At 44.6% G+C, this 26,359-nt stretch overlaps 1 protein-coding gene and 2 long non-coding RNA genes across 19 annotated transcripts in view; 1 reads left to right on the forward strand and 2 right to left on the reverse strand.

Moving 5' to 3' along the window:
- CELF4 (CUGBP Elav-like family member 4) overlaps positions 1-26,359 on the reverse strand; it is a 709,508-nt gene that overhangs the window by 53,845 nt on the left and 629,304 nt on the right. For 6 of the 16 annotated variants that reach the window (XR_002869810.2, XM_023944018.2, XM_023944017.2 and 3 more), the window contains exons 8-12: positions 26,000-26,149; positions 14,822-14,902; positions 13,742-13,807; positions 12,027-12,107; positions 5,707-5,850 (exon numbers count right to left, since the gene is read on the reverse strand). Coding sequence is in view for 15 of the 16 variants with exons in the window: in XM_023944018.2 (XP_023799786.1) it covers positions 5,707-5,850; positions 12,027-12,107; positions 13,742-13,807; positions 14,822-14,902; positions 26,000-26,149 (522 nt within the window). In the remaining variant the exon portion in view is untranslated. The remainder of the gene's footprint in view (positions 1-5,706; positions 5,851-12,026; positions 12,108-13,741; positions 13,808-14,821; positions 14,903-25,999; positions 26,150-26,359) is intronic. The other 10 variants (XM_086867318.1, XM_086867317.1, XM_086867316.1 and 7 more) reach the window with 6 other exon arrangements.
- On the reverse strand, positions 1,998-5,314 carry LOC147648594 (uncharacterized). The gene is made up of 3 exons (XR_015280462.1): positions 5,232-5,314; positions 3,900-4,350; positions 1,998-2,247 (listed from the first exon to the last, which is right to left on the reverse strand). It is a non-coding gene; the product is annotated as an uncharacterized LOC147648594 (long non-coding RNA).
- LOC111941050 (uncharacterized) overlaps positions 5,505-26,359 on the forward strand; it is a 29,450-nt gene continuing 8,595 nt past the window's right edge. Inside the window, exons 1-3 of one of the 2 annotated variants that reach the window (XR_002869826.1) lie at positions 5,505-5,644; positions 6,872-6,912; positions 7,191-7,309. This is a non-coding gene — a long non-coding RNA (uncharacterized LOC111941050). Of the gene's footprint in view, positions 5,645-6,871; positions 6,913-7,190; positions 7,310-26,359 lie in introns of those variants that run through there. The other variant, XR_015280198.1, reaches the window with a different exon arrangement.

A 26,359-nucleotide genomic window follows, 5' to 3' on the forward strand; every position in this document is an offset into this window, starting at 1 on the left:
CCAGTTTCTTTTCATAAGCTAGGAGGAGTTTAGTAGGGAATAGGATTATTTAACAGCAAACTTAATTAACTATTATGACCCTCATCAAATGACGCTGTTTTCTCTATTTTGGCATCTTCAGAGAAGACTGGATGTTTTTCCAAATGAGGTGGCCCATTAACAACTTTCAAATTCACTCCCTGCAGGAATCTGGAATGAAACTCAATGTTCATGTTGTACTAGGAGTCAAACAAGATATTTCCTGTAGGACATATAAACCTATGCTCCTAAGGAGCCCTTGAAGTTTGTAATCTAGAATACTCCTTGTTTTGTTTAATGTGGGACATTTCAAAAAAGGGGTGGGACATTTTGCCAATGTGAAAGTGCATCTGGAATGTGAGGAAAAGGAGAAAAACATATAGCACTTGTGGTAGCTTATACCTGGGGTGTCAGGGTATGTCAAATTGAGTGGAGGGAAACCACAGTATCTCTGGAAATAAGACAGGTTGTTTACAGCCTTCTGGAGTCACTGTCCCATGGGGAGAAACTGAAGCTGCTACACCAGTGGTGTGAAGAACAGGCACATGCCAAGGAGACATGGAGGGGGCAAAGCAGGGACATGGAGCAGAATTGGCCTGACAGTGTCTGCTGCTCAAAGGTGTTCAAAAAGTTGGCAGATGCAGGTGTTTTTGCTCCCAGAGAGAGGTGACTGGAGCAAACCAAGTGTTCCAGTAAAGCAATTCCTCCAGCTTTAATTTATCTGCATCTTATCTGACACTTTGGGATAACCATTTGACCTCTGCTTCTCCATCCATGTTCTCCTTTCTCTAATTTCTGACATGTCTTCCTAATTAATAGTGTCCAAACCTGTCTTGCTCACTCTCTTCTCTGTTACAACATTTTTCTACAGTATGTCTGTCTCTGTATTTCACTAACTTAATGTCTTCAAGTGCTTTCTTTAAATGTGTTTTATGGGACACCAGTGAGTGTTCCTGGGCTGTGTTGTAGTGTTACCCTGTGACAGAGGTAGAGTTAGCCATGTGTGGGCAGGGTGAAAAGTTGCCCTTCTCACATTGCCTACTTGCCTTAGCAGCCTTAATAGCGTTGTTTTACTGCAGTTCTCTTTTAGCTTTGTACACAAACTGTTCACATTTAAACTATCTACATAACTGAGAGGGGAATTATCACCAGAACCATTGAGACCAGCACAAAGATGTAATCCACGTCCTCTGACATTTAGCACACCTACACACGGAATAACTCGCACGCATGTAGTGGGAATGTGAGACACCCAGTGCAAATCCTGCCTTGCACAGACACAAGGGTTCCCACAGATGTTGACATTCAGGCTGTGGCACACTTTACCTCCATGCAAGTCTTCCTAGACCAGCCCACTCTGAGAATGGGAGTCACTGTCTTCAGGGAGTGTCCAACTAAGTGTAATTTTTCTCTGAGTGAGATGAGTCCTGCTGTGGCCCTGCCATTTCAGTGGGAATTGACAGCATGGCCCAGCTGGAGAAACATGCTGGCTGCAAAAGGGGTGTGTGAGCAGAGGCTACAGGGGTCAGCTGGGCATTGGGTGGAGAACCAGTGAGAGAGGAGAGAGAAGGGCAGAATGGTGAAGAGCTGTGAAGGCGAAATCACTAAGTCTGAATACAAGAATGGGGACAGGGCAGTGCCTGAGGAGAGGCCAAGGGGATGCAGATATGGTCAGTGGTGGAGGCTCAGGTCATGGGGATACACAGGGTGTTGGTGAATGGGAAGGTCAAGGATGGTCTGCATTTGGTTGTGTTACAGCTGCATTAGGACAGGATGGGAGAAAAAAAAGCCAGAGGTTTGAAAAATTGTGAGGGAAAATGAGGGATTTGGGTCTAGCCTGGATGTGTGTGGCAGAAGAAGTCAGGCAAAGAAGCCTCACAGACTAAATGACATTTTTCAGTGAGAAGTCAGGGCTGTTTCTTAGGCAGTCTTACACGGTAGAGCAGGCAGTCCTGCTAGGGAAAACAACAGACATACTCTGAACTTTCACAATTTATATCTGGTATTGGTGTTTACTGTAGCTGGCATTCCTCACTGCTCCTTGTCAGCCAGGAGGCTGTGGCCTCTAAATTGGGAACAGCAAAGACTTGCTGACCACACAATGGTTTCTCTAGCATGTACAGGTGCTTAGTGGTTTTCTGCAGGCTCATGGACTCCAGAAACCAGAAGAAAGGTTTGATCCTGATCTCATTTTCTTCCAAACACTCCTGTGGCTGCCCCAACAGTATCCTGACAACAGTGGCAAAAAGAGATGAATTTGTGTTCTAAATGTAGGCAAAAATTCAGAGCCAAATAACAAAGAAAAAAAAAAAATAAATCATAAAATGGTTTGGGCTTCAAGGCACCTTTGAGTTCATCAAGTTCCAGCCACCCTTGCCCTGTGCAGGGACACCTTCCACCATTATAGGTGGCCAACCTAGTCCAGGTTTCTCCCAGCTTCATTCAACCTGACACTGGACACTTCCAGGGATGGGACATCCACAACTTCTCTGGCCAGCCTGTCTCAGAACCTCACCACCCTCACACTCAAAAATTTGTTCTTAATTATCTCCCCTCTTTCACTTTAAAGCCATTCCCCCTTGTCCTATCTGTACATGATTTTGTAAAAAGCCCATCCCAGCTATCCTGCAGCCACTTTAAATACTGGACGGTGCTGTAAGGTTTTCCTGGAGCCTTCTCCAGGCTGAACAACCCAAATTCTCTCAGCCCATCTTCATAGGAATGGTGACCCAGCCCCCTGATCATCCTTGTGGGCCTCCTCAATTCTATTTTGACATGCTGCTGTACCGACTTGTTCAGCTTGTGCCAGCTGTTTACAGATTGTTCAATAGTGAGACAAAGGCATCAAATAAAGTTTTTTCTGTTTCTGTGGAAAAAAACATGGTGACATTTTTCTCCATAGAATTTTTAAAGTTTGTCTAAAGCAGGACTTCTTGACAATTTCTCGACAACCTGGGGCTAAACTCTGTTACAGCAATTTATTTGGGATCTGCTTAGCAGATATATTTTAAAAGGTCATATAATAGTGGAATATCTTTCTGGGGCCAGACAGAATTGTCCCCCCAGGCTAGCAGTTGGAGAGCTCTAGCTGCACTAAAAAAAAGTGAAATAGAATGCAAATGCTGTGTTCTTACATGTTGAGTTTTGGGAAATGTTTAAGCAGCAAAGAAGGAATTTTCTTACTTTCAAAGTTAATAAAATCCCTTCTTTTCCTTTAGGAAAAAGTAATTTATTTTTTTATTTAAATTTATTTCCTCAACAGAAAAAAAACTCAACCAGTTTCAGTAGACTTAGCAAAACAAATTAAAAGCCTGATTTCCTCTAATACCATTTACATTTTTACATTGCTTTAAATCTGAAGGTCAGGAGGGTGGGAGGTTTTGAAAAGCAGCGAAATCTAACTGTGATAGTTAGCTACCTGTGCTTCTGTTATTTCTATCCTTCTGGAGGTGATGGATGTAGAAGCATAGTCAACATATTTTTCTGAGACCAGCAGTCACAGCAGGCACCCAGCTCTATGGAAAACTGGCTGAAGCCCAGAGACAACTGGGACTTGAGCCTGGGACCTCAGAGTGAGTGGACCTGGGTATTTGGGTCTCAGAAATTGATATAATTGATATAAGACAACTAAGATCCTAAGAAATCTCTAATTCCTTGTTTTGCTTGTCTGCATGCTTGAGTCAACACTTCCAAAGGGCACCTCCCTATTTCAGCCTTCAATATCCCACAGTTATTTTTGGAGTTCACTTCATCCAACAAGCTGATGTTTAGCTTCTCCCAGTAAAATTCAAGAAAAATTTCTGCTAAGACCCCTCAGTTCCTGCTTAACTCTCAGTCTCAATCTCACAGTAGTTTGGAAGGAACCCCAAATCCCTGCCCACAAATGGGTTGTGTGTCGTGTCCTCATGGGGCTCTGTAGCCATGAGCCTTTGAACTGTGTGGGGATAAGGCCCACAGCTGTCCAGAAGGAACCTCCATTTACTTCTCACAATGTGGAGAGCCAGGCCCAGAATTCCTCTAAACATCGATGGCAATTTAGAAGTGAAATTTCCATTTCTTTAGTTATAGTCTGTGGATCTCTTGAAGCATCAGTTTCAGAGTCAACTCATTATGAGATAGATATATATATATATATATGTGTGTATATATATATATATAAAGCTCTGGATTCATTGGGGCTAATTCATAGTTTTGAGTTCCAATTTGAATTTGCCAACTGCCTCTGCACACCAGGCTCTTTGTCCTTCATTCCTGTACTGCTGGAGAGCTCAGCAACTCAGTGACTCCTCGTGACTGGGAGGGCTGTGTCCCTCTCATCAGGGGTCAGGGCTCCTTCAAACAAAAGGGAAAATAGCCTGTTCAGACCGTCTGTGGATGGACAGGAGAAACTGTGCATAGAGAAAGGGCACAAAATTCTTGAAGTACTTTCTGACATGCACCATGGGTGGCAAGGAATGAGGTAAGAGATTTGGGAGGTGGGCTGTTCAGGAGGGGAAAGGGGAAGGCAGCATGGAAAGAAAGCATAGTGTGGAGACTGAGAGTGGTTTTAAAATCGAATGAAAACTCCAATGGGTCTTAACTCTGGAAGTTTGCCTGAGGGACAGAATCCAGATTAGCTGCAAGTAGTAGGAAAAGAAAAGCAATAATTTGTTCTGTTGTGCTTCCCAGGGAGGGTCTGCAAGAGGTGCAGGATGGCAGAGAATCAAAAATTACAGATCCCAGTGGTGGGCACATGGTTGTGGGAGACCCCCTGTCCACCAGGTGTGATGGGAATCTAATGTGGCAGGATCCCCATGCTGCCACACTGCCAAAAGCCTTTAACAGCCCCAGCTTTGCAAAAGGAGGTGTCCCAGTGAGATCCCATACATACATCAGCCCATGGCTGTTGGCTGGCTGAGCCCCCCCATTGTGTGTGCAGCTCAGGGTGTCCCACCCTGGGGCTCACAGGCAGCTCCAAGCTGTTCTCTTTCTCCTCTCCACTGGTGGGGTGGAGCCAGCAGTGAGGCCAGAGCTGTGTGAGCCAGGTGCAGATTTCAAAGCCATGAACATGGCCTGAACACGGCCTGTCAGCTGAGGCACAGGTTGCCTTGGCCCATCTGTATCTGCTGGGGTGCTGCCTCAGGTCCAGTAGGTCAGAACACATCTCAATGTGATCTACTAAGCAGCCATCACCCCCCAGAAGACCAGGCTTTCAGCAGATGCTCAGCCCTTACCCCCTTGCAGTCTAATGCATCAGAGCTACAGGAAAACTGCCCCCATGGCTCTGTCTTCCCTTCATCCCCAGGAGCTGTTTCTCCTTTTCCTTAGACACAGAAATTCTCCTTCTGCAACATGATCCCCCTGCTGATCTCATAATCCCACCTATGCCCAGCCCCCTCCATTTTGCTCCAGGTGCTTTAGTCTTTGCTGCACCCTCCCCACCTCCCTTTACAAGTCAGGTATTTTCTCACCCTGACAGTGTCTGCAGCATCCTGCTGCTGGTGAGATGCCAAACCTTGACCTCTAAGCAGCACACACAACTCTGAGCATGAGACAATCAGGAGAGAGAGAAGGAAGGGGGAAAGTATTGACAGAAGTAAATTGAGAGAAATCATAAAGCTTAAGCAGAAAGAAAGCAGTTTGAAAGGTAAAGTATTCAGAGAAAGCCCTTTCCTGGATGAATCTAATTGTTTTGTTATCTTTACCCACCAAAGCATTTACTTTGGTTTGTCGCCCGATCCACAAACACTTTCGAGGAGATGACATTACCGAAAGGCAGGAACATCTGCATCAGCTCAGCATCCCCAAACTCCTGGGGCAGATGGTAGATAAACAGGTTACAGCCCTCTGGTCCTATCAAGAGAAAAAGAAGACCCATGAATGAAGAGAAATAGGATACCAGAAAGCACATGGCAGAGATTTACTTTAGCATCTTCTCTCTCTGACTGGTGAGTTGTCACGTTAGGAAGCAGCCTGTAGACTCTCAGAGGAATGGACAAAGTAGAAGACCAGGAGCTCAAAAAGTCACCTAGAGGCTTTGATAACTTCAAGAGTTTTCCCAGGACACCAGGATAAAATCTAGAGAGAGAGGAATGCACCAGCACATGTGGCCATGGAAAGAACAGAATGGAGGAATAACAACACAAAGAATGAAAGAATATGGTTCATAAATTTTATTTGTTCCTCATAACCTTATTTAATCTGCAGAGTTTTGGATGACCCACTCAATTCCTTGCCTTTTCCCAGTGTCTGCATGCAGAAGTTTCATTATCCTTCTTGAATCTGTGTGATGCCAATAACATCACACAAATGATGATAATAAACAGAAAGAAATGCACAAACCCACAGGCTCATCTTGTTTTGTAGAATTTTACATTCATCCCCCCAGCTTGACACAGCCTGAAGACTCCCCCAGATCTGGACAGTTAGGCCATGTCCTCCATTCTAGAGCATTCTGCAGGAGAGATTTTAGGTGGATTTAAATCCAAATTACTAGACAAGAGGGATTGGCTTTTTTTGCCTCAATCCTGTAACATGTACTCTTACCAATTTCAGAGGGTGTTTTGGAAAACATCCAGAGAGGTGTCTTTAGCTGGAATATGAAATTAAGGTAGAGACCCTCAAAAAATATTCTGTTGAAGTTGTATTTTGGGGCAGAAGAGGGCAAACTTGCCTCTTGTTGAATAGCCTAGAATATAAGTTTTCAAACTGACTTGTATTTTTATACATACTATCCTTGAGCAACAGTCAAAAAGGTGTGTCCAAGTGTTTTGTTCAAAAAATTAAGCATTCAAAACCTTTGCAGTGTTTGATAGAAGAAAACTGTATAGTTTGATGAGACAGGGGTTGTTTTTTTATCATTTTATTTCTAAAGGTACTTCCAGCTGCTGCCCAGCTCTGCACTGACCTCGACAGGTAACTCCAGCTCTGCTTGACTCAGAGGGGTCGAGATGAAGGGGCTACATTTTGTGCTCTTTGCCAAAAGGGTTAGAGGCCAGACAGAAGGAGGGTTTCCTCCTTCCCCCTAGCCCATGTGCCTACAACCTTGTGACCTGGCTCAGTCAACTTTCCCCTTTTTACATCTGGGGCATGGTGTGGGGAAGGAAAGGGTTTTTTAATACTCTCGTTTTCTTCATCAGGGCATAATTACAGTGTCATAACACAGCAAATTACAACTTTGCCTTTCCTGTTAGGGAGAGGAGTTCGCCTAGATGCTCCCACCTTTTATTACCCATTACTCATCCCCCCGGCTGGCAAGAGAAGTACGGTGAAGTCAGAATTCTGGCAGATGCCCATTTAAAGCTCATTAAAATTCCTGGGCCTCAGCATGATTGAAGTCACAGGCTCTCCACATTTCCTTTTGGATTAATGGAAAATGAAGCCCTAATGAATATTTGCTAAGCACAATTTTCCCCACTAATTTGCTAAAAGGACTGTCATGAAGGAACAGCTGATCCTTTGCATCTTGTGCATTTCCTAAAGGTCATGAGGATGGTAACAGGGTTTCTTCCAAATGGGGGGGGATAGTGGTATGGTAGGATAATTAACTAATTAGGCACCCGGTCATCTGCTTAGCCAAATTACTTTTGAACCTCAGTGGCCCATAATCAGGCTCCCCTATTCCATGCCAAGCTTTTCCAGCTTCCCCCCATCTCCCGTCTGCCTCTTCTGTAGTCTTCTCACTGAGAAACTATCATTTTTCCAGTCCTTGCTGCCATCCATTTCCACACAATACAGAGTTATTGGCATAATAAGCTAGATATGAAACAGTCTGAAAGTGTTAAACAAACACTAACCCCCTTAGGTGTCTGTTAAAATTGAGAAAATTCTGCCCAGGAGCAGACCATGGTCCAGAATAACGTAGAAAAAATTCATTCCTTCATCTGAACATGCCCCAGAGCACTTCTGCTGTGGGATTTGAGATCCACATTATAATAGAATGGGTAAAATTTTGGCTTTGCTGCAGTTGGTGGCAAAATTCCACTGACATCACCAGAGCCAGCAGTTTGCACTGTAAAACTGGCCAATTCTTTCAAAAATACCAGCTGCATTTCCTGGGGTCTTGGATGTGTTGTGCATGAGTAGGGATTCTGCCTGTGTGTGCTGAGAAACACCTACTAAGTCATAATGCAGGCCAGGAGGCACACAGCTTTAACTACACCACCTTTAGCCTGGGCTCAAGGAGAGAAAAACCCTTACTTCACCTTGAAATCAGCTTTTCCTCATGTGACTCAGAGACCAAGAGGAGGAGACCAGGGAGGGTGTGAAAAGCAGGGACCATTCTCAAAGAACAGCTTAGCTCTAAAATGTGCCTGGAAAACCTGTGCTGTGGCTTCCCCTACTGACCCAGACATTCAAGCCCAAACTCACTTTGTTTCCAGCTACAGAGGGAGTTTTCCTAACTTCCAATGCTGGAAACTTCACTTGCTTCTGAGAAAAAAAAAAACCCCAGCAAAATTGGATAATTTGTCACCCTCACATATCAAATTTTAGAATTTAACAAGCAGTTTTTATGATAAATCTGTCTGTAAGATGCCTGTTACAGTCAGAGCCCTCAGTAAAGAACTCACAAAGCAAGATCTGTCTGCCTCAGTCCTCCTTCCTTTTTTTGGATATGTTTTTGCCTGATTCAAGTTAATTTGGGCACTCCATAGAAGGCTGTGTGCTTGTGTGTATGGCTGTCTTGTTTTATACTTAGTTATATTTTTAAGAAACCAAACACAAGATCATAAGGAAGAAATTCTTTACTATGAGGGTGGTGAGGCTCTGGAATAGGTTACCCAGAGAAGCTGTGGGTGCCCCATACCTGGAAGTGCTCAAGGCTAGGGAGGATGGAGCTCTGGGCAACCTGGTCTAGTGGAGGGTGTCCCTGTCCATGGCAGGGGGTTGGAACTAGAAAGTCTAAAATGTCCCTTCCAGCCCAAATAATTTTATGATCCCATTTGTTGTTCATCCCAGAATGCTTTAAAGGTCTTAGTCAGTTCTCAGTGCACAATGAGTTCTAAGGGGCTTGCTCAGGATACTGGAGCAACAGAAAAACCACAGCTGGTATGGAAAAACCTTAATGCAGAGTCCAGCTCTCTTTTTGGAAGAAAAGTTATTGTTTTGGACAGAGTTAATGGACTATTTGCAATCAGTATATTTGACAATTCAGGGCTGAGTGCAATAATTAATTTACAACAGGCTTTACTTTTGTTTTCAAAAGGGTTGTAGTGTAGCTTGAAATCTAACCCCCATGACACATCATTAGAAAAACTGAAGTTTCATTTCAACACTGATGTCTGCCATGGCTCTTGGTTTTATGACATGTGTACATTTTATGACATATATACATTTCTGTTCATTTATTCAGAAGAACAGTTAGCCTTGATTTGGACAAAAAAGCAAGAAAAGCTTCAGAGACGGCACAGTTTATTTATGGATGTTCTGTAGATTACAGGCAAGCTATGCTGGATAATGGAAAAAGCGGTGACTGAGGGCACAGAACCGCATGGTTGGTCCTGAGCTGAGCCATTGATAAGCCATTGCTCTACCCATGCTTCTCACCCTGAGCTCATTGTCAGCTTTTTGGCACAGGGACAGCTGCGGACCCAGCCTCCCCCTGTGTGCCCACCTTCAACATAAGTGAGCTCCATGTCCCTGTTCTGACATCAGCTATCCATCACTTCATCCTAGCACTGCGAGGCAATGTCATGAGGAAAGGCTATGATGACGCTTGTTTTCCAGCAGTAATTAAAACTGGGCTAACCCAAGGGGTTGTATGAAGTCAGGCTGCAACATTTTGGTAAACTGCACACCTCACCTCTCCAGCAAACATTCAGAGGATGGAATTTCATTCCCTCTTCTGCTTGCCCAGAATATTTGAGCACAGCCCAGATAAGAGTCTCAAACTTGTACCAAGAAGCTGTACTTGCTAGTTTCAGAGACTACATCAAGATGAGTAATATCATACAAACTTAAAATTATCTCCAAGTTTTGTGTGGTTGACATGGCCTGAATCAAGATTTTATCTGAAGCTGTGATAGTTTTGGATCAGTTCCACCCTATGCGCCCTGTCAGCTGCCGGCAGCCTCAGTGCTCATGTGGATGTAATGACTCATCTCTACAGGAATGTTGCAGCAGCAAAATGTCCCTGGGCTTGTTATCCAACTGGGATCCAGGAGTGGAGAGCTAAGATTGTCATTAACAATGTGATCAGTGGTGTTACTGTGGTGCTAAGATTGGTTTGCTAACGTATGGATGTTTGTGCACATCCTTGCAAACCTAAAATACTCCTCTCAGCATTGAGCATTATTGTTATTATTGAGTTCCCTCTTGCTGTGTTTTCCTGTTAAAGGTTAGAGATGCTTAAAGTTCTTGACCCTCTGCTAAAGGGAGTGTTGTGCTTTAGGGAATATTCCTCTAGCACGAAGCAGAGAAAGACACTCAGCACTGCAGGAAAATGAGGAACCCTGGGAATGTCAACCTGCATTGGACTGGTGGCTCATCTCACACTGCTGTCCCCCAGCCATCCTCATTCTCAATGCCAGCTGCTCAAAGGAAGGAGCAGAGTTATGAGATAACTTGTCCACTGGGTGACACTCACTCCTAACCCACAGAGACACACCATGCCTTGTGAACACAGGGGTCTACAGGCAGAGGGTCTTCAAAGCGTGCACCACAGCTTCCCCCAGCTTCTGGTGGTTCCTGGCACAGCACTTTGCTGAGCAATATCTGCTCGCCATTTTGTCCTGTGCATAATCTAGCCCCAGTAAGTAATAAAAAGCAAAGTCCTTCAGCATGGGGGAAACATCTCTGTAATGATACGATAGGTCTGTGCATCTGTTCTCACAGCAGGGACGTGTACTAGAGCTAATCAGGAGCTGGAAGTTGTGTTCCCCAGGAAATTCTGACATAGGAAAAAATTAATTCCAATTTAGATGGAAATGACGACATTTCTAATTTTCTTACAAAATGAGATTTCTCCCCCAAAGTAGTTTTAGATCACCAGAATGTTTTAGTTTGATGGTGTAATCCAGATTCATTTCATTCTGATTCTTACACTGTATTAAAATATTAAATATAATTACATGCATATAATAACACATATAATAGAGAGTATGTCTGAATTAGTGATCTAATAGAGGATAAAATTTAAAATGTAACTATTTAAAATGAGAGTTGCTAAGTTGGAGAACCTGACTTTAGTGTCTCACACAGGCAAGCAGTCCCCTCCTTCTTGTCAAGAGGGAGCAGTGGACGCCTTGGAAGACAACTGAAATGGAACCAACCCAGAGGACTGCCTCTGAGGATTACACTGTTCCCCACTGACTGTAAAGGAAATATTGCATGGCACAGTTTTCTCCCAAGGCATTTACATGCAAAAATGGTAGATTCACCTCTCCTTACTCTTCATGTCTTCAGTGAAGCCATCCAGTCCTGTGGAGTAGATTACCCAGGCAACTCTCACAGTCATTGCAAAGAAATAGGAACTTTTGCTACATGTTTTTTCTCGTCCTGTTATAGGGATTGTGCTCTGCAAGGTCTGATTGATGTTTCCATATTATTGGTGGGGGCTGAGGGGCTGAAAGGACTAGATCAGCTACTCTAAATAGCAAGTCCTTGTTCTCCAAACAGCAAGTGTCTGAAATGACATTTCTGACTTTTAATGAAGGGCCACTAGTGCTGTTCCCGTAAGGTTCTTTATTCCAATACAATTGTATTTTTATCTGCATTCTTGTTGCTTGTCTCAAAGAGAGGCCCCCAATGGATGTTAATGGCTATGTTGCTAGCTGATCTTTCCATGTCCCATGCACACCAGCATGCTTTTCTCCCTGGGGACTGAAGAGATCTCATCAGCAGTTCCCCACATAGATGATCCACCACAGTACCATTGATGACAGTGACACCATGTAAATGGAGAAAAACTCAGGGGACCAGGCATTCACAGCAAGTAGGTGTTTAAAGGACGCTCTAGGTCCATGAGGAGGGGAACCAGTGAGGTGGGGATGGCTCTCTGGGGTGACAAGGAGGTCATCACTTTTACTCACCTTCTCTCTGTTGCTGTGGGATCATGGGAGGTGGCTGTGGGAACGCTTGGCTAATCTGGCCATAAGCAGCAGGATAAGCAGCTAAAAGGAGAGAAAGGGAAACAAGAAAGAAGGGCAGATTTCAGTGCTGGGAAGCAAGGAGCTTTCACTCCAAACCACCACACCAAGCCTGATGTGGGCTTTGCCTCTGTGTTTTGGCTCTGTGAAGGGCCATCTCGTGCAGCCTGAGGTGTGGCATAAGAGCCATGGTCATGCTCCAGGAGGTGCCACAGGGCCTGAAGCATCCTCCCTCCCTCCAGCTCCATCAGCAGTGACACCCAGGGCAGCCATGCAGTGTAAATGGGGGGCTCTGCTGAGACCACTCCCAGCAGAGATGTGCAACCATTCCAGGCGGTGACAGGAACACGTTCACTCACGAGCTCAGCGCAGAGATGCCCACGCTGACGGCCGCACCCAAAGCATGTGCACACCTTTCCCTCACCTCATCTCTGGCACCCTGGTTAACTTCCATGCTCACAAAAACAGTCCACACCTATGTTTACCCCTTCATGTGCCCACAGGCTGTATAGACACAGTTGCACATACGCTCTCAGATACACATTTTCTTTCACGCCTGTAGAGACTTCCTCTCTCTCACACAAACACAGTGGAAACAGCGAGCAGCAATTAAACAATTTTCCCCATCTCAGCTCCCCCACCAAGCAAACAAGGGGAGTCATTCACTACCACAGATGGTAGATGATGTGCCTTGCTGCTAAAAATACAGAGTATGGGTCGCCTGCAAGACCAGAGAGAAGAGGATAGGGGCCATGTGTGTGCAGAGGGGTTAATTAACAGCTCAAAGGGTTGAGTTGCTTCCCATCTATCAAACCTCACAAGCAATAAATGACAATAACTAAAACACCGGCAAATGAAGCCCTACATGGAGAATTAAATTAAGTTTCCAGATACAGCGCTGACATGAGATAATAGCCATTCCTCAGCGGGAACCCATGATTGCTCCAGTTACCACAGGAAATGACTTTGGGGTGGCAGCTTCCTCGCAACGTTGGCCATGGACACCTCGTGAGGGGAGGGTGAACACGGCAGGGTCGTGGTCTGCACCAGGTCACTTTGGCTGGTGTCAGTCCATCAACTGCAAATGAGCTGCTCAGCACACAGGGCAGCACGAGAGGAGGCTGGCCCACAGGGAACTGTGGTGAAATCTGCTGGGAAGCAGGGGGATGTCTGGGTAGCTCTTAAGCAAGGCTCATACTGACTAAGTGGGTCTTGGCCACTATACACTCCTGAAAAAAGCGGGTGTGTGCAGGCATTCCACAGCCTACCAGGCACCAGCAGCAGTGGCTCTGCAGGGTCTAGCTGCCCATCTTCCTTTTTTGCTCAGGAGAGCACTCAGGAGACCTGTTATAGAAAGTGGCCTCCAAAGCAGTGGCCTGATTTTGCCCTTGTGCTGAGGCAGAGCAGACACAGTTCTGTTGATGAAGCTTGGCTGAGGTGCAGGTCAGTGGGAGCCTTTCCATGGGAAAAGGAGGAGGTTGCCTCCTTTGTGAAGAAGACCCTGGATGTCTTGATGTTTGTGCAAATTGGATCAGGGAGTCTGCGGCCCCCAGCTTGTCCCTTTGTATCAGTAAAAGCCTCAGCCTCCTGAGGTGTGTTCAGAGGGTAATGGCTTTAGAGAAGAGAAATGTTTATTGGGAGAAAGTGTTAATACTAACGACCTGCGTACTGCTGCACTCCAGCGTAGGCTTGCTGCAAGGGGTCTGCTGCAGTGGGGCTCTGTGCTGTGGAGACACAAGAGAGACAAGGAATTAAGGGGTTAAAACATGATAGGCACTCTCCCCTTATCTTTTATCATCAATATGTATTATGTAACAGACAAACCCAGGGGCTGAGGGTTGAAGAGCTCACTTGCCCTATGGACAGGAATGTGGAGAACCCCCCCAGGATGGCTAAGAGGGTTCTGTCCCCCAGCCATCACCCTGTGAGATCTTGGAGCACAGGACAAATAAACCTCTCTCATCATTTCCCAAGTTTAAATTATGGATCTGCACTGATCGTGCAGATTTTTGGCACTAATCAACCCCAAAGAACCCTCATCTTAAGCCAGGACTAACACTGTGCTAGGTGCTGTGCAAACTCAGATCTCTGTGACAGCTACAGTCACATGAAACTTTCAATCAGAGCAGAAAACAACAGGGGCATAGCAGGAGGAAGGAGAAGAGAACAAAGCAATGGCTCCTGTCATCCCCACATCCCTTCGAAGGACTGTGTTGCTGCCAGGCAGCCCCCAGTGAGAGAGAAGAAGCTGCATAGAGGGGAGGGGGACACCACTTGTCTGCTCCAGGGAGGATGCTGTGAATCGCTGCATAAGGCATGCAGTCTCTTGCTGGCTTCAAAGTGTATTTTCTCTCTTTACAAGTGTGCATTCCTCCCCACTAAAACTGTTTATTTTTGTGAAACTTTGAAGTCTTGCTCAAATACAACCAAAGCTAGTTAAGAATTTTTTTTTTTTATTTTTCTCCTTTGGTTGATAGGGAGAAAAAAGAGAGAGAAACGTGTTGGATAAGCTCTTTCTTTATCTGCATCAATAAAATATTTAAAGCAAAGCTTGGCTAAACCTCCAGTCCAAATGTCACCTTGGCCCTAATATTTCACTTCTTGTTATGAGCTTAATTTGTATTTATTGGGACTGCACAGTTCTACATTTATGCAGTCCCTCCAACCTATTCCTTGTAGGATGATCCCTTAGGGAACTGCCACTTTCCCACATCCATCCCACCTTTTTTCCTTCTTACCCGCACAGAGGTGTGGCTGGAGGCAAGGCTTGGAGGATGCAAAGGTGGGGGCCTCTTGGAAGGAAATCTGGTGCCATACACCTATCCAAGGAAAGACACTGACTGTATGGCAAAGTGTGGGGGAGGTTGTCATACGTGAGTATTACATACCCAAGGAACACGGATAAAGTGTTTTCTTACAAATAGAAATACCAGCTTGAAACTTAACTTTAAAGATCACCATTGGTCATGATGGAAACTTGCAAGGTCTTGCACTTTTCTCCCAAAATACAAGGAGGAATGGTGAATTGACCAAATTTGAGGTGGCAAACCCAATTAGCTGGCTAAGGCTTGGAAGCTCCTGTTCATTATGGATATTACTGGACCATGTGACTTTGAGGTTGGGGTAGTCATGGGAAGAAATCAGTGGGATTGCAGTCTTAGCTTGGAATGATTTCCTAGCTGACTTTTGGCAAGTCCCTCAATATGTGTGTATGTGAAATGGGAAAACACTGTCTTACTGTAAGGATTTTCATTTCTTACAAAACAGTGTGAGGAGAATACATTAAAACCTGTGGGAGGTCAGTGGAATTCAAAGTAGAGATTCTATACTACATTTTAAAGAGTAGTTGTTCCAGTAAAATAATGGAGGTAATGTTTGGAAAATACAATTTATTTTTTTTTAACTTAATACTTTCTTCTTGAAGAAGAAACCAACTAAAGTCTATTCTTTTTAACCTCTGCTTAAAACTCTTTTCCTTGACAAACAGAATATTGATCATATTGCTCCACAAGAAAACTGAATAGCTATGAAAAGTTGAGTAATACATCAGTTCCCTCACCCCTTTAGGAGAATAGATCATAATAACTTAGACCCTTCAAGTCCTGTCAGATAGGAGATATCTCCTGAGAAAGATGAGGGAACCTCTGGTGAGAGAAGCAAATCTTTATAACTATGGTTTTGCAGACAGCAGTGAAGGAAAGTATCTGCCATCTCTGCCCCAAAGGCAACTGTCCTTTCATTGAGCAGAAGAGGAAATTGTCTCTGCTGCTCAGGAAATGCAGTTACAGTATTCCATTCCTCCCCAAATGAGGCTGATTTGGACACAATTGCTCTCCCCCTGACCTCCTGATAATTAGCAGTGGCTGGCACTTCACTGATACAGGAGAACTCATTAAGCAGGACCTATCTATGGTCCTTTCCTTTATTTCTTGCCTGATCTGGGCACCTGTGGGTGCTGCCTGACCTCCCAGCTATAGATGAGTCTATCTCCTGGACACGACCACCTGGCCCACTGCAGAGCTGCTTGTCCCACCTGTGGATATCTCACCTGCCTTTGGAACCGTACTTTGACCATCACAACTAAGATATTCTGCTTAGGAAATATATGCTGACAATCCCCCACTTTTAATATTAAATATTAGAATTGGGTAAACACTTTATTTAAATAAATTGTTTGGGATAACAGGCCATGAAATGCAGCCTCTCTGCCTTTCACACTAAGGCTTTCAGAGTTCATTATTTTCCCAGGTATTAATGACTTGCCATCAAGGGTAATATCTAACTGACTGCCTTTCATGAGGCTGCCTTGTGACCCAGGCCATGCATGGTGTTTCCTCTTGGCTCACAGCTCATGCAAGCCAGTGGGAAGGCTCTGCCTTGGTTTCAGTTAGCTTTGCTCCAACCTGGATATCACTTCCTCATGGGAAAAGACTATGTTAAGCATCTGTTCTAACACAGGGCCCTAACTGACCCAGCCATCCCTGGATGCTCTTGAAAGGAGATTTGAAAGCAGCTCTGGGGAGACAGTAACTCCAGGCTTGGGGCTCTGTTTTACTTGTAGTGTCATACCCTACCTTGGCCATTTGGGAAAAGCCAAAGTTGTGGTGAGTCACAACCAGCAGGAATTTAACTTGGCACCTCTTAAAAGTGATGACCTCTGCTGACTGCAGAGCTTGCCTTCCTTAGCTTGAAGACTGTGTTTGAGTGGCAAATGAAGATGTGACATCAGCATAGGGATGTGTCCCTGCTGGCCAACATGGCCTGTGAAGATGCAGGGACACAAACTCCAGGGCTGGCTGGGCACCCTGGCAGGAAGCCAAGGCATCCTGGGCAGCCATGAGCACATCTCCATGCTGCTGCTCACTCTACCAGGTGAATCAGACCTAATGAAGGGCATAATTGCCTTGGCTCCCAGATGTGGCATGGATGAAGCCAACAGCTGGTATTGATCCAGAAATCTCAAGACACTGATTAGATATTTGAGGAAGTTGTGGCCATGCTGTGTTTTGTAAAGTGACAGCCCTCTTACCTACGCCAGTTCATCAAGGGCTCAGAGATATGAGGAGCTCACAATTCAGAGTCACCCTACAGCAGGGGTTAGGTGTGGCTGTAGCCCACCACTTGCTAAGGTTCAAAGTGATTGGGAGTTGTGAGTATTTTCTGTATCTCAGCACAAGGAGACCATCAGGGAGGGTGGCTTTAGTCCTCCATAAGTTACACATAACTTCACAGGGTGGCCTTCACATAGATCATTAGTGGGAGAGTTAACCTGCCTCAGTCACCCTTTCTCCCATCCAGCTTACCAGTCTTCTTCGATACTGAAAATATTAGTTGAACACAAATATACAGGGCTGGAGAAACACCTCAGCTCCTCTGTGTGGTGTCTGTGCCAGGGTGCAAGCCCACAGTGGCACACAAGGTAAGGAGGTGTATCAGGACTGCTAAGATCTATGGATGAGAGACATGGATATCACAGAGCACCTTACAGCAGCTTCTGGACCAGCACCAGTATGTCTTTAAGTTGTATCATCATCCAAAGACCTTGGATGTGCTGACTCTGTGAAAATGTGCCTGGGGAGAACATCTGAAACAGATTTCCTTGTGGCCAGACCCATGGAGGTGTCATGTCCAACACAGAGAAGTTCCTGAGATTAAAGGTGTTGCAATGTAAATTACAGCTGAGGATTAGCTGATGAAGAAAAAAAAAAACAGAGAGGCTCCTGAGAGGCCAGAGGACAACTATCAATCATGTCAGCCCCACTGAAGTCCCTGTGGCCTTGCTGCTTTCCAGGAGCTGAGGATCTGGCCTTGCCAGGGCAAACTAAAGGTGTACTGTGAAAACAGATGCTAATAGTAACTTCATTTGGCAGCTCAGGGCAAGAGCCTTATCCCTGGACATCTCCTCTATATTAATTTGATCATTTCCATATCTCTACGGGAAAAATCCTGCTCAGATACAATTGTCTCTTTGCAAGACAGTCCTGGCCAAGATGCCACAAGGTGACCATGGCAGATAACCTTCCATAAACCTGGAGACATAAAACAAGCCAATGACCTACTATATGGCCATAAATATAAATTTAATGAAGGCAGCACTTATTCATTAGGCAGAAGTCAAGAAATACCTCCCAAGTCCTTCAAAGAAAGTAGATCCGTTAATGTCACTTTCCAAATCCTCTGCCTGATGCCAAAAACTGAGGATGATTTCCCAAGTCAGCATGAAATACAAGTGCTTTAAAATTAACACCAGGAACTTTCTTACTCCTGATATAACTCTAGATTGAAATCCAACTTTTTAAAGGGGCTTTCAGTTAGTGTTGGGCCTGACATTTAGCTTTTGTCAGAGGATGAATGGATGGAGGTACCAGAACGAAGCACGTTGTTGAAAATAAATAAAATTAGTTTAAATCATATTCTATAAAGAATCCTTCCTGACGTGCCAGTAGCCCAACTCCAGTGTCTGTCCAAGATAAGCTGTTATATGGCTGCCCCAAGTGAAAATGGTTGTAGGGGACAGAGGGCTGGAGTCTGCTGTGGCATTCAGGGGCATAAATCAGGAGGATCTGCACAGAAGCGAGTGGGATGGTGAGGAAAAAGGATGATGGTTACAGCCTGAGCCAGCAAAAGAGGCCCTCAAATGCCCTCAGTGGACTATGGTACAGCCTCCTTGTCCCAGCTCAGGTAAGAGAAAGCCAAAGTGGTCTGCCCTCTGAAACCAGATGAGTCCAGTGCTTCTGAAAGGCAAAAGCAGAGCCTTGCACATTATCAGTCCCTAAGATGCCTTGTGATTTCACTTTGGTGGAAGGAGTGGTCTTACTCCTATATGTGATACTCTCTCCACTCCTTGCTTCTGATTATCTATGCCTTTTGTGGCTGACATGCTCAATTCCATCTATTTCACTCTATTTTGTGCAGATGCTTCCTACACAGGTCTAAAACAGCATGTTATGAGCTGGATGATCCTCAGCTTTGTGCTCTGCCCCACCTATTCATCCCTGTCATTGTCCTGGAGGTATTCTATACCTCTTCCAGGAGCTGCAGCCTGGCCACTACCCCCTTTGGGAAGGTGGATGGGGGAGGAGGGCAATCAAAGCGAGGCAGTGCTGTTCAGTCAGTGGTGGTGGTGGGGGGTTAATAACATAATGATAGGAAAAAAAAAAAAAAATCTATGTGAAGGCCAGGATTAAAATAAATAAATAACTTAGTGGGAGGGTTCTATTCACCTTCTCCTTAAATCCAATTTAAATCACTCTCTACAGCCCTAATCTATATCCATAATTATATCATTTCGTACAACAAGCTTGCGAGAGGTCTTAAGAAATTTATGTAGATTAAAATTCATGGGTGCCATAGTACAGATTCCATATTATTAAGATTGATTAGGACAGCTGATGCTGTGATTAAAGAAGCCAGCGCTTACTGTTGTAATTAATTAGGTATTCAGACACAACAATAACTGCAATAACAGAAAGAATGTGCTGATCTGGCAGAAAACAGAGGCTGATCCTGTGTTTTATAGTCTCGTTTTGCCATTTAGGGGTGGACACCACTCAGTTAAAGACATGCTGTCCCTCTGTCTCTTCCCCTACACATCAAAAGAGCAAAGAAATCCAGGGGTCTTATACCCTCTGCTTCATTCCTGTTAGTAGGAAAAAGCCCTTTTGGTAGCATCTCCATCTATTGTATGTGCTTGCTTGGGACAACATTTGGCTCAACTATAAAATTTGTATATTTCAATCATGGAAACCAGGATCATCTTTATTATTTTCTTAATAGTCCCACCTAGAAACCCCATCCCTAATCAGATTCCTTCTGAGGTGGATGCTGAGTGAAAACATGATAGGGGACATGTCTGGCAGTGATGAGCTTCTGGATAACAGAACAAGAAAGGCACAGATGATTCAGAAGGGCAGACAGGTGGACATGGCTAGTCAAGGTGACAAACATTCAACAGCAAAGTCAGGACCAGACTTCCCTCTCTGCCAAAGGCCATAATCACATAAGTTGGTGTCATGTTTTAAAAGCTCTTAAGGCATTCTAAGGGAGTTTTTTTGAGGGAGCTTAGTTTAAGTCATCTTTAAAAATAAAGCTCAAGGTCTTAACTCACATGGATGCTACTGAGGACATCAGCACAGAGTCTGATTTGTATTTACACCTTCTTCTAGATCAGAGGAGAAAACACTTTTGCTCTGGAAAGGCTCACACAACTGACTTAAACGACCTCATTCATTACAGCTGCAGCATGGTCATTGGAAGTACATGGCATCATTAAAATGGCTTGGACTACAGCTGAAGATGGCAACTTGTTATTATATTTTTAATGAGTGCATTCCTTCACTTGTTTATTTTCCCAGTAATGCGTGGCTTATGGCACATGGCAGATTGTTACAAATGGGTCAAATAAATGCTTCCTAGTCATAATGATGTCTCTGGTGCTCGCTGTTGCAGTTTTGGAACTGCTGATACGAATATGAACAGGAAAGATCTCACCTGGAGATTTAGGGGGGACAAACAACACTGAGCCAGATATTTCTTGTAGTGAGGAATTTAGCCTCAGAGTAGCTGAGCCAGGCACATTTCTAGGCCATAGTGTATGTCTGGACTGTGGGGTTTGGTTTTCATCCTGGATCTTCTGCAGGTGCAGGCAGGTCACTCTCTTTCTGTTCTCCTGATTCAACTCCTCTCTAAACTCTTGTCTAACACCTTTCAGGCCTGAAATATCAGGGTAGACACTGGGATGTGGGAAGTCAGTCCTTTCTTCTCCCTGCACTAGTGAAGCCCTGCTCTCGCCCAGTGCCACTGGATGGTGCCTGCCGTGGTCAGGACTGGACTCGCTGGTCTGGAGCAGCAGCCTGTCCATCAGCAGCACTGCTAAAGGACAAACTGATGGATAAGGCTGTCACAGCAGCATGCTAGCAACCCTGAAAAATTAACTTGGGTAATGATAATAATTACAGATGGAGTTTGAATGCCGTCTCTGCTGGCAGCAGGTGAAGTTGGTGAGTGCCTGATACCTCTTTGGTGAGCCAAGGAGAATGAATTGAAGGTCTTGGTTCAGTTACAAAGATGAGTTGCTACATAACCAGAATTCCCTGTAAGGAACACCCTTTCTGCCTATCTCAGTTGTGACTTGGAAAAATGTGGGCATAAAAGCTTGGCTGCCCATTTGTACTGGCAGCTAGTCCTCACCAGAGAGGGCACAGCCCTGAACAGGGGATGAAGTGGAGATTGCTGTCTTGCTGGCCCCCATGTAAACACTGTGTGCTAAAGGGGAGTGGTGGTGGAGAAACTTGTGCTGGGTCTGCAGAGTGGAAAGATAGAGCCAGTCCTGGAAGTGGTGAGCAGTCAGAAACAGAACCACTGTGCCTGAAAATAGTAAATGAGGTGGCACACTTTTAATGGATTAAAGGGAACTGAGGAGACTTAACTTTTTTTTCTCCTCAGCAACCTAAATCCAGACTAAATGCACTTAATCAGAATCATAGAATATGGTGACTAGGAAGACATCCGTAAAGATCACCAAAATCCTGCACAGGGCAACCCCAAGGGTCACACCACATGCCTGAGAGCATTGTCCAAATGCTTCTTGAGCCTATCAGGTTTGGTGCTGTCACTGCTTTCCTAGGGAGTCTGTTCCAGTTCTTAGCCACCCTCTGGGTGAAGAACCTTTTGCTGACACCCAGGTTAAATCTCCTCTGGCACAATTCCAGGCCATTCCCTCAGGTTCTGTCACTGGTCAAGAGAAGAGATCAGTGCCTGCCCTTCTGCTTCCCCTTGTGAGGAAGCTGAGGAGCTCAGTGTCCATGAAAGCATTCCTCATCTAAGGCTCCACAAAGCTGCCAAACTGCTGGACCCCCCTGGCTCTGGTCAAGCTGGACATCCTTTGGCCCAGGAGGGGTAAGGGGGGTGTAAGATGCTATGTGGTGTATTTCCACTTCTTTCTCAGCATGTGACTGGACAGATGATTATGGAGCAGTCCTCACTTTTCTGGGAGCTCTGCTTTGTTCCTGCTTCCAGTTCTCTTGTTTCACTGATTTTTTGACAGCCAGTCCCTTCTCTCTCTTGTTTGCTACCCTTTGGTCTCACAATTTTCTCATCTCTCTGGCCCTTTCTCTTACCAAAGAGGCTCTATCTATAGAGTCAGAATTTTGTCTAGTCCCCCACAATGTAATTCAGAGGGACTGGACCTGTTAGCAGAGAGCAGAATTCTGATGATGTGAGACACAGCAGAAGCCAGTGCAGATGGTGTCTACTGTTACTGTACATCACACATGGTTACAAGAGAGGCTCTGGGCTCTGTGCAGCTAAGAAGCTTTGGCAGAAGAGTGCAATCCCTGCTACTGTGACTAAATGTGGAAATGGCAAACGCTCTTGTGCTGCTGCAAAGTGACTCACAAGACCATGGCACAACAGATTATGCTCTTTGTCCCCACTATATGTTGTGACACATTGCCATGTTCAATAGCTCTGCAAACTGAAAGATTAAAGGGCGGGAATTAATACACAAAAAGGTCAAATCTCCAAAGGGGCTCAGACTAGTGGAAGGGGAAATACTTATTGCCTTGCTATTCACTCTGTGGCAAAAAGTGCACTGAGGCATTATGTACTGTCTGATCTTGGAGGAGGTGAGACCCTGGCTTGCAAAGGTTATGACTGCAAGGAATGGTTTTCTAGTGACACTGCATGGATCCATAGCCTGACCAGATTAACAGAGAAAGCTAATTCCTGCGGGGACAGGGGCTGTGATCAAAGCCCTGGGGAGTAGGGATGTTCAAAGTATTCTAGCCTTTGCCAGAAAGCTGTGGTTGGTTTGGTAATCTGACTGAAATGATACCATGCACATCCCTTCTCCAGTCAAGGGGAATCTTGGAAAAAGAACACAAGGGTACACAAGAAAAAAGAGTGAAATTACAGACTAAATACAGTTATGTAACATGGACTTGTTTTTATAGAGACTGTGTTATTCTGGAATCCTTTGGATGCAGCATCAAAAATATTATGGCTGGTCAGAGAGGTGAACATGTAGACAAACTGCACAATTAATGGAATTTATTAGGGTCTGAATGATGTGGATGTCACGCCTCTAGAAATGTTCACTGTCCTGTTTTGCTATTATCAGTCAACAAAGAACATTCTGCTACAGTCTATAATGGTGTGAACCCACATTTGAGGTTTTTTTGTGGAGTATGAAAGAGTATCTGAAAGCAATATTCAGGATTTAAACAATATATAGCAAGTCATAATCATAGCAAGACTATGATTATGTACATAATACAGCAGCAGTCTTAGCCACTTTCCGAATGAGAGATACACCATAAAAGAAAGTTGTCTGGAGGATGCTGACTTTGGATGGGGACTGTCATGATCTTCCCTTCTCTATAGTGTTAGTGCAATTGCCTGCTCAGCTGTAATATTTTATTTCTACCCTTACATTTAGAGACAGAGCCATGAAGAACCACAGGGCAGTAAGAGAGGCAATAGAGGAGAGTGAGAAAAATCTCATAATGATGGAACAAGCTGCCCAGTGATGAAAATTTCTTTCTAACCCCAAGCAATTAGTGGCTGGCTTATATCATAAAACATGAAGTTTTGTGTCCTATCTACATTTTTATCCAGTCTAATATGGCTGTGGATGTTCTCATTACCCATGTAAGTGTCTAATCCTTTTATTTTTTATGCTGCTAAGCTCCAGGACTGAATAAAGCCTGTGGCAAGGAGGAGAGGTTTGGAGAGTGCATAAATGCTCATGAGAAGGAACACAATTAGATGGAGCAAATGCATGTTGTAAGCTATGTGGAGTTGCTTTCAGCACTTCAGGGACAGACAAAAGCATAATGAGAGGTGGGTGTTTGACCTGCCTCTGTTCCTTTTATACCTCTGGTATAACTTAAGGTGTCACCACATTATGGGGAAGCTGAGCAATGAGAAAGACAAATATATTGCTGAAGTTACCCTGAGATAAATCCAAACTTTACACAGCTCAGATTGTTTGGATGTCAGCTTTACTGGCAGAAGGGAGTCTCTCTGCCTGCAGCGATGAGGGGCAGGATGACTGTCACCTTTCTGTGTGTCAGCCTGTTGGTGTTTGTGCAGGGACTTACTGCCTGAGCAAGTCTCTCCAAAACTCAGGCAGAATCAGATTAAGTCCACTGACTTTTATATAACCATAGATGAAATACCTGAGGTATTCTTTAAGTATGGGGGTAGATTGGGTTAGTAACAAAAGCTCAAGCCATTAGGATTCACCTAGAAAGAGCGTCTTTTCTCTCATACCCACACTAATGGATCATTGAAATTGGCTAAAAAGATCTAAGTAAACCAGGAGAAAAGGACAGACATACATAGAAATGGATGAATAAACAGAGAAATGATTGACTGGCACACAAGCAAACTGAAATAAATGGACAGAAGAACAGATGGCCTTGCTTATATAACCTTAAAGACAGAATGTTTTCTCAGTTTTGTGGTTGAACTCACTGAGTATACTAAGGGCTCTCTGCAGTCTTCTGATGACTCCAAATTGTCTCCAGTCCTTAAGCTGCTACAACACATATATACATGCCTAATTTTGAGTTCAGTAAATCCCTTGATTTTAATTCTGTTTAGAGTTGAACTCAAACTCCATGTATGCAAAGTGATTGTTGGGAGGAGGATAATTATTTGTCAATACCTAGGAAAGACTTTGGTATTTCTACATTATATGGCATTTTTCCTTGTAGCCCATGAAGTTCCCTATGATGATGAATCTTCTGAGTTTTCAGGACTGGCTAAGATTGAAAGAATTATTTTTTCTTAGAGTTTTTCTGGGCTTTTTGGCTGGAACATTGAACTCAGTATTTGATTTCCTAACAGACTAGATCAATCTATCAGTTCCCCAGGGTGAAATACTCCTTTGCCAGCTGGTGATTAGGATCAATTAGTAACATGTACTTAGATTTTTATTGCTATGATTGTTACCATTAGTATATGTAAAGGAATGGTAAAAAAATGTCTTCCTAGAGGAAGTGTATGGCAGGAGAGAGCTGTCACAAATCTTAATGATGCTGAAAAAATGTAGGTGCACATTAAGGAATGGTAAACTCCTGAGTTCTTGGTAATTATAGATTTACACTGTGTGTGTATTTGTAAATACAGGTATAAGGGCAGGTTTGTATCCTTTAACCTCCCTCATTCATCTCTGACTACCAGTGCTTGCAAAATCACTTCTTTAGTGCTGGCATCTTCAAGCTAGGCACAGTGTGAATCCCAGCAGCAGGTCTCCTGCTGAGTGCCACCAAAGGGTGAGACCGTTCAGAGGCTCTATTAATGCAGCTTCACTCTCCAGGCCTGGTAAGGCAGCAGGATTTGTGTGCAGTGAGCACATTTTGGAGGTCAACACCTGCTCCCTGCACACAGGAAGCCTCTTGGGTCAGCAGACATGGGGACCCTTTGGAACATCCTCCCAGAGCCATCTGGCTGCAGGGGAATTCCAGCAGGAGACACCAGTGCTGGGTGCAAACAGGCTTAGCACAGCTCCTTCAAGGCTAACCAGAAGCAAGACCCTTGGCAGTACTGCGAGGGAATCTGCCAGCATGAACTGCTCGGGAGTCAGGTCAATTTTCAGCTGAAGCAAAACATGCTGATTGTCCTGACTCTATTCACCAGACATGCTATCCAGCAGATATTGAGCACTCAAATATTCAGTACACAGTTTTTCCACCTCCAACATGCCCTTGATGTTTATCATCCAGATTGAACCGTTTAACACTGTAGCTGCGTAAGACACGATACACCAACGCTATAATGAGCCCTGATGGTGTGGGGTATAACCCTTCCGAACCTATGCCACAGGCTTTGGTTGGGCAAAGCCTGTGGGTGTGGACAGTATCCCTAGGACTGAGGCAACAGGCTGTGGGCACAGGATTGCTCTGGCTTACCTGGATAAGGGTGAATGCCATTAGCAAACACGGCTTCAGCGGCTGGCTGCCCATTAGCCTGCGGCGGGAGGCCAGTGAAACCATTCACCCCAATTGGAGATGGGATGCTAGGCACAGCTGGTGCAGTTATGCCAGGAGGCGTGCTTCCACCTGCAAACGAGGAGGACACAAGGGCAGAGCTGGTGAGTGCTGCAAACAACAACTTCATGGAGAAAACCGCTGACACAACAGCTGTGACCACCACCCCAAAAAAAAAAACAACAAACAAACAAAGAAAAAGGAAACCGAAAAGCTCACAAGATGCTGAGCAAATAAACAGCTTGCAATTGCTCCCCTGTTCAGAGAGCACTCAAGAAAAGC

Source organism: Cyanistes caeruleus, chromosome Z (assembly GCF_971803275.1).
Source record: "Cyanistes caeruleus chromosome Z, bCyaCae1.hap1.1, whole genome shotgun sequence".
Taxonomy (NCBI): Eukaryota; Metazoa; Chordata; class Aves; order Passeriformes; family Paridae; genus Cyanistes; species Cyanistes caeruleus.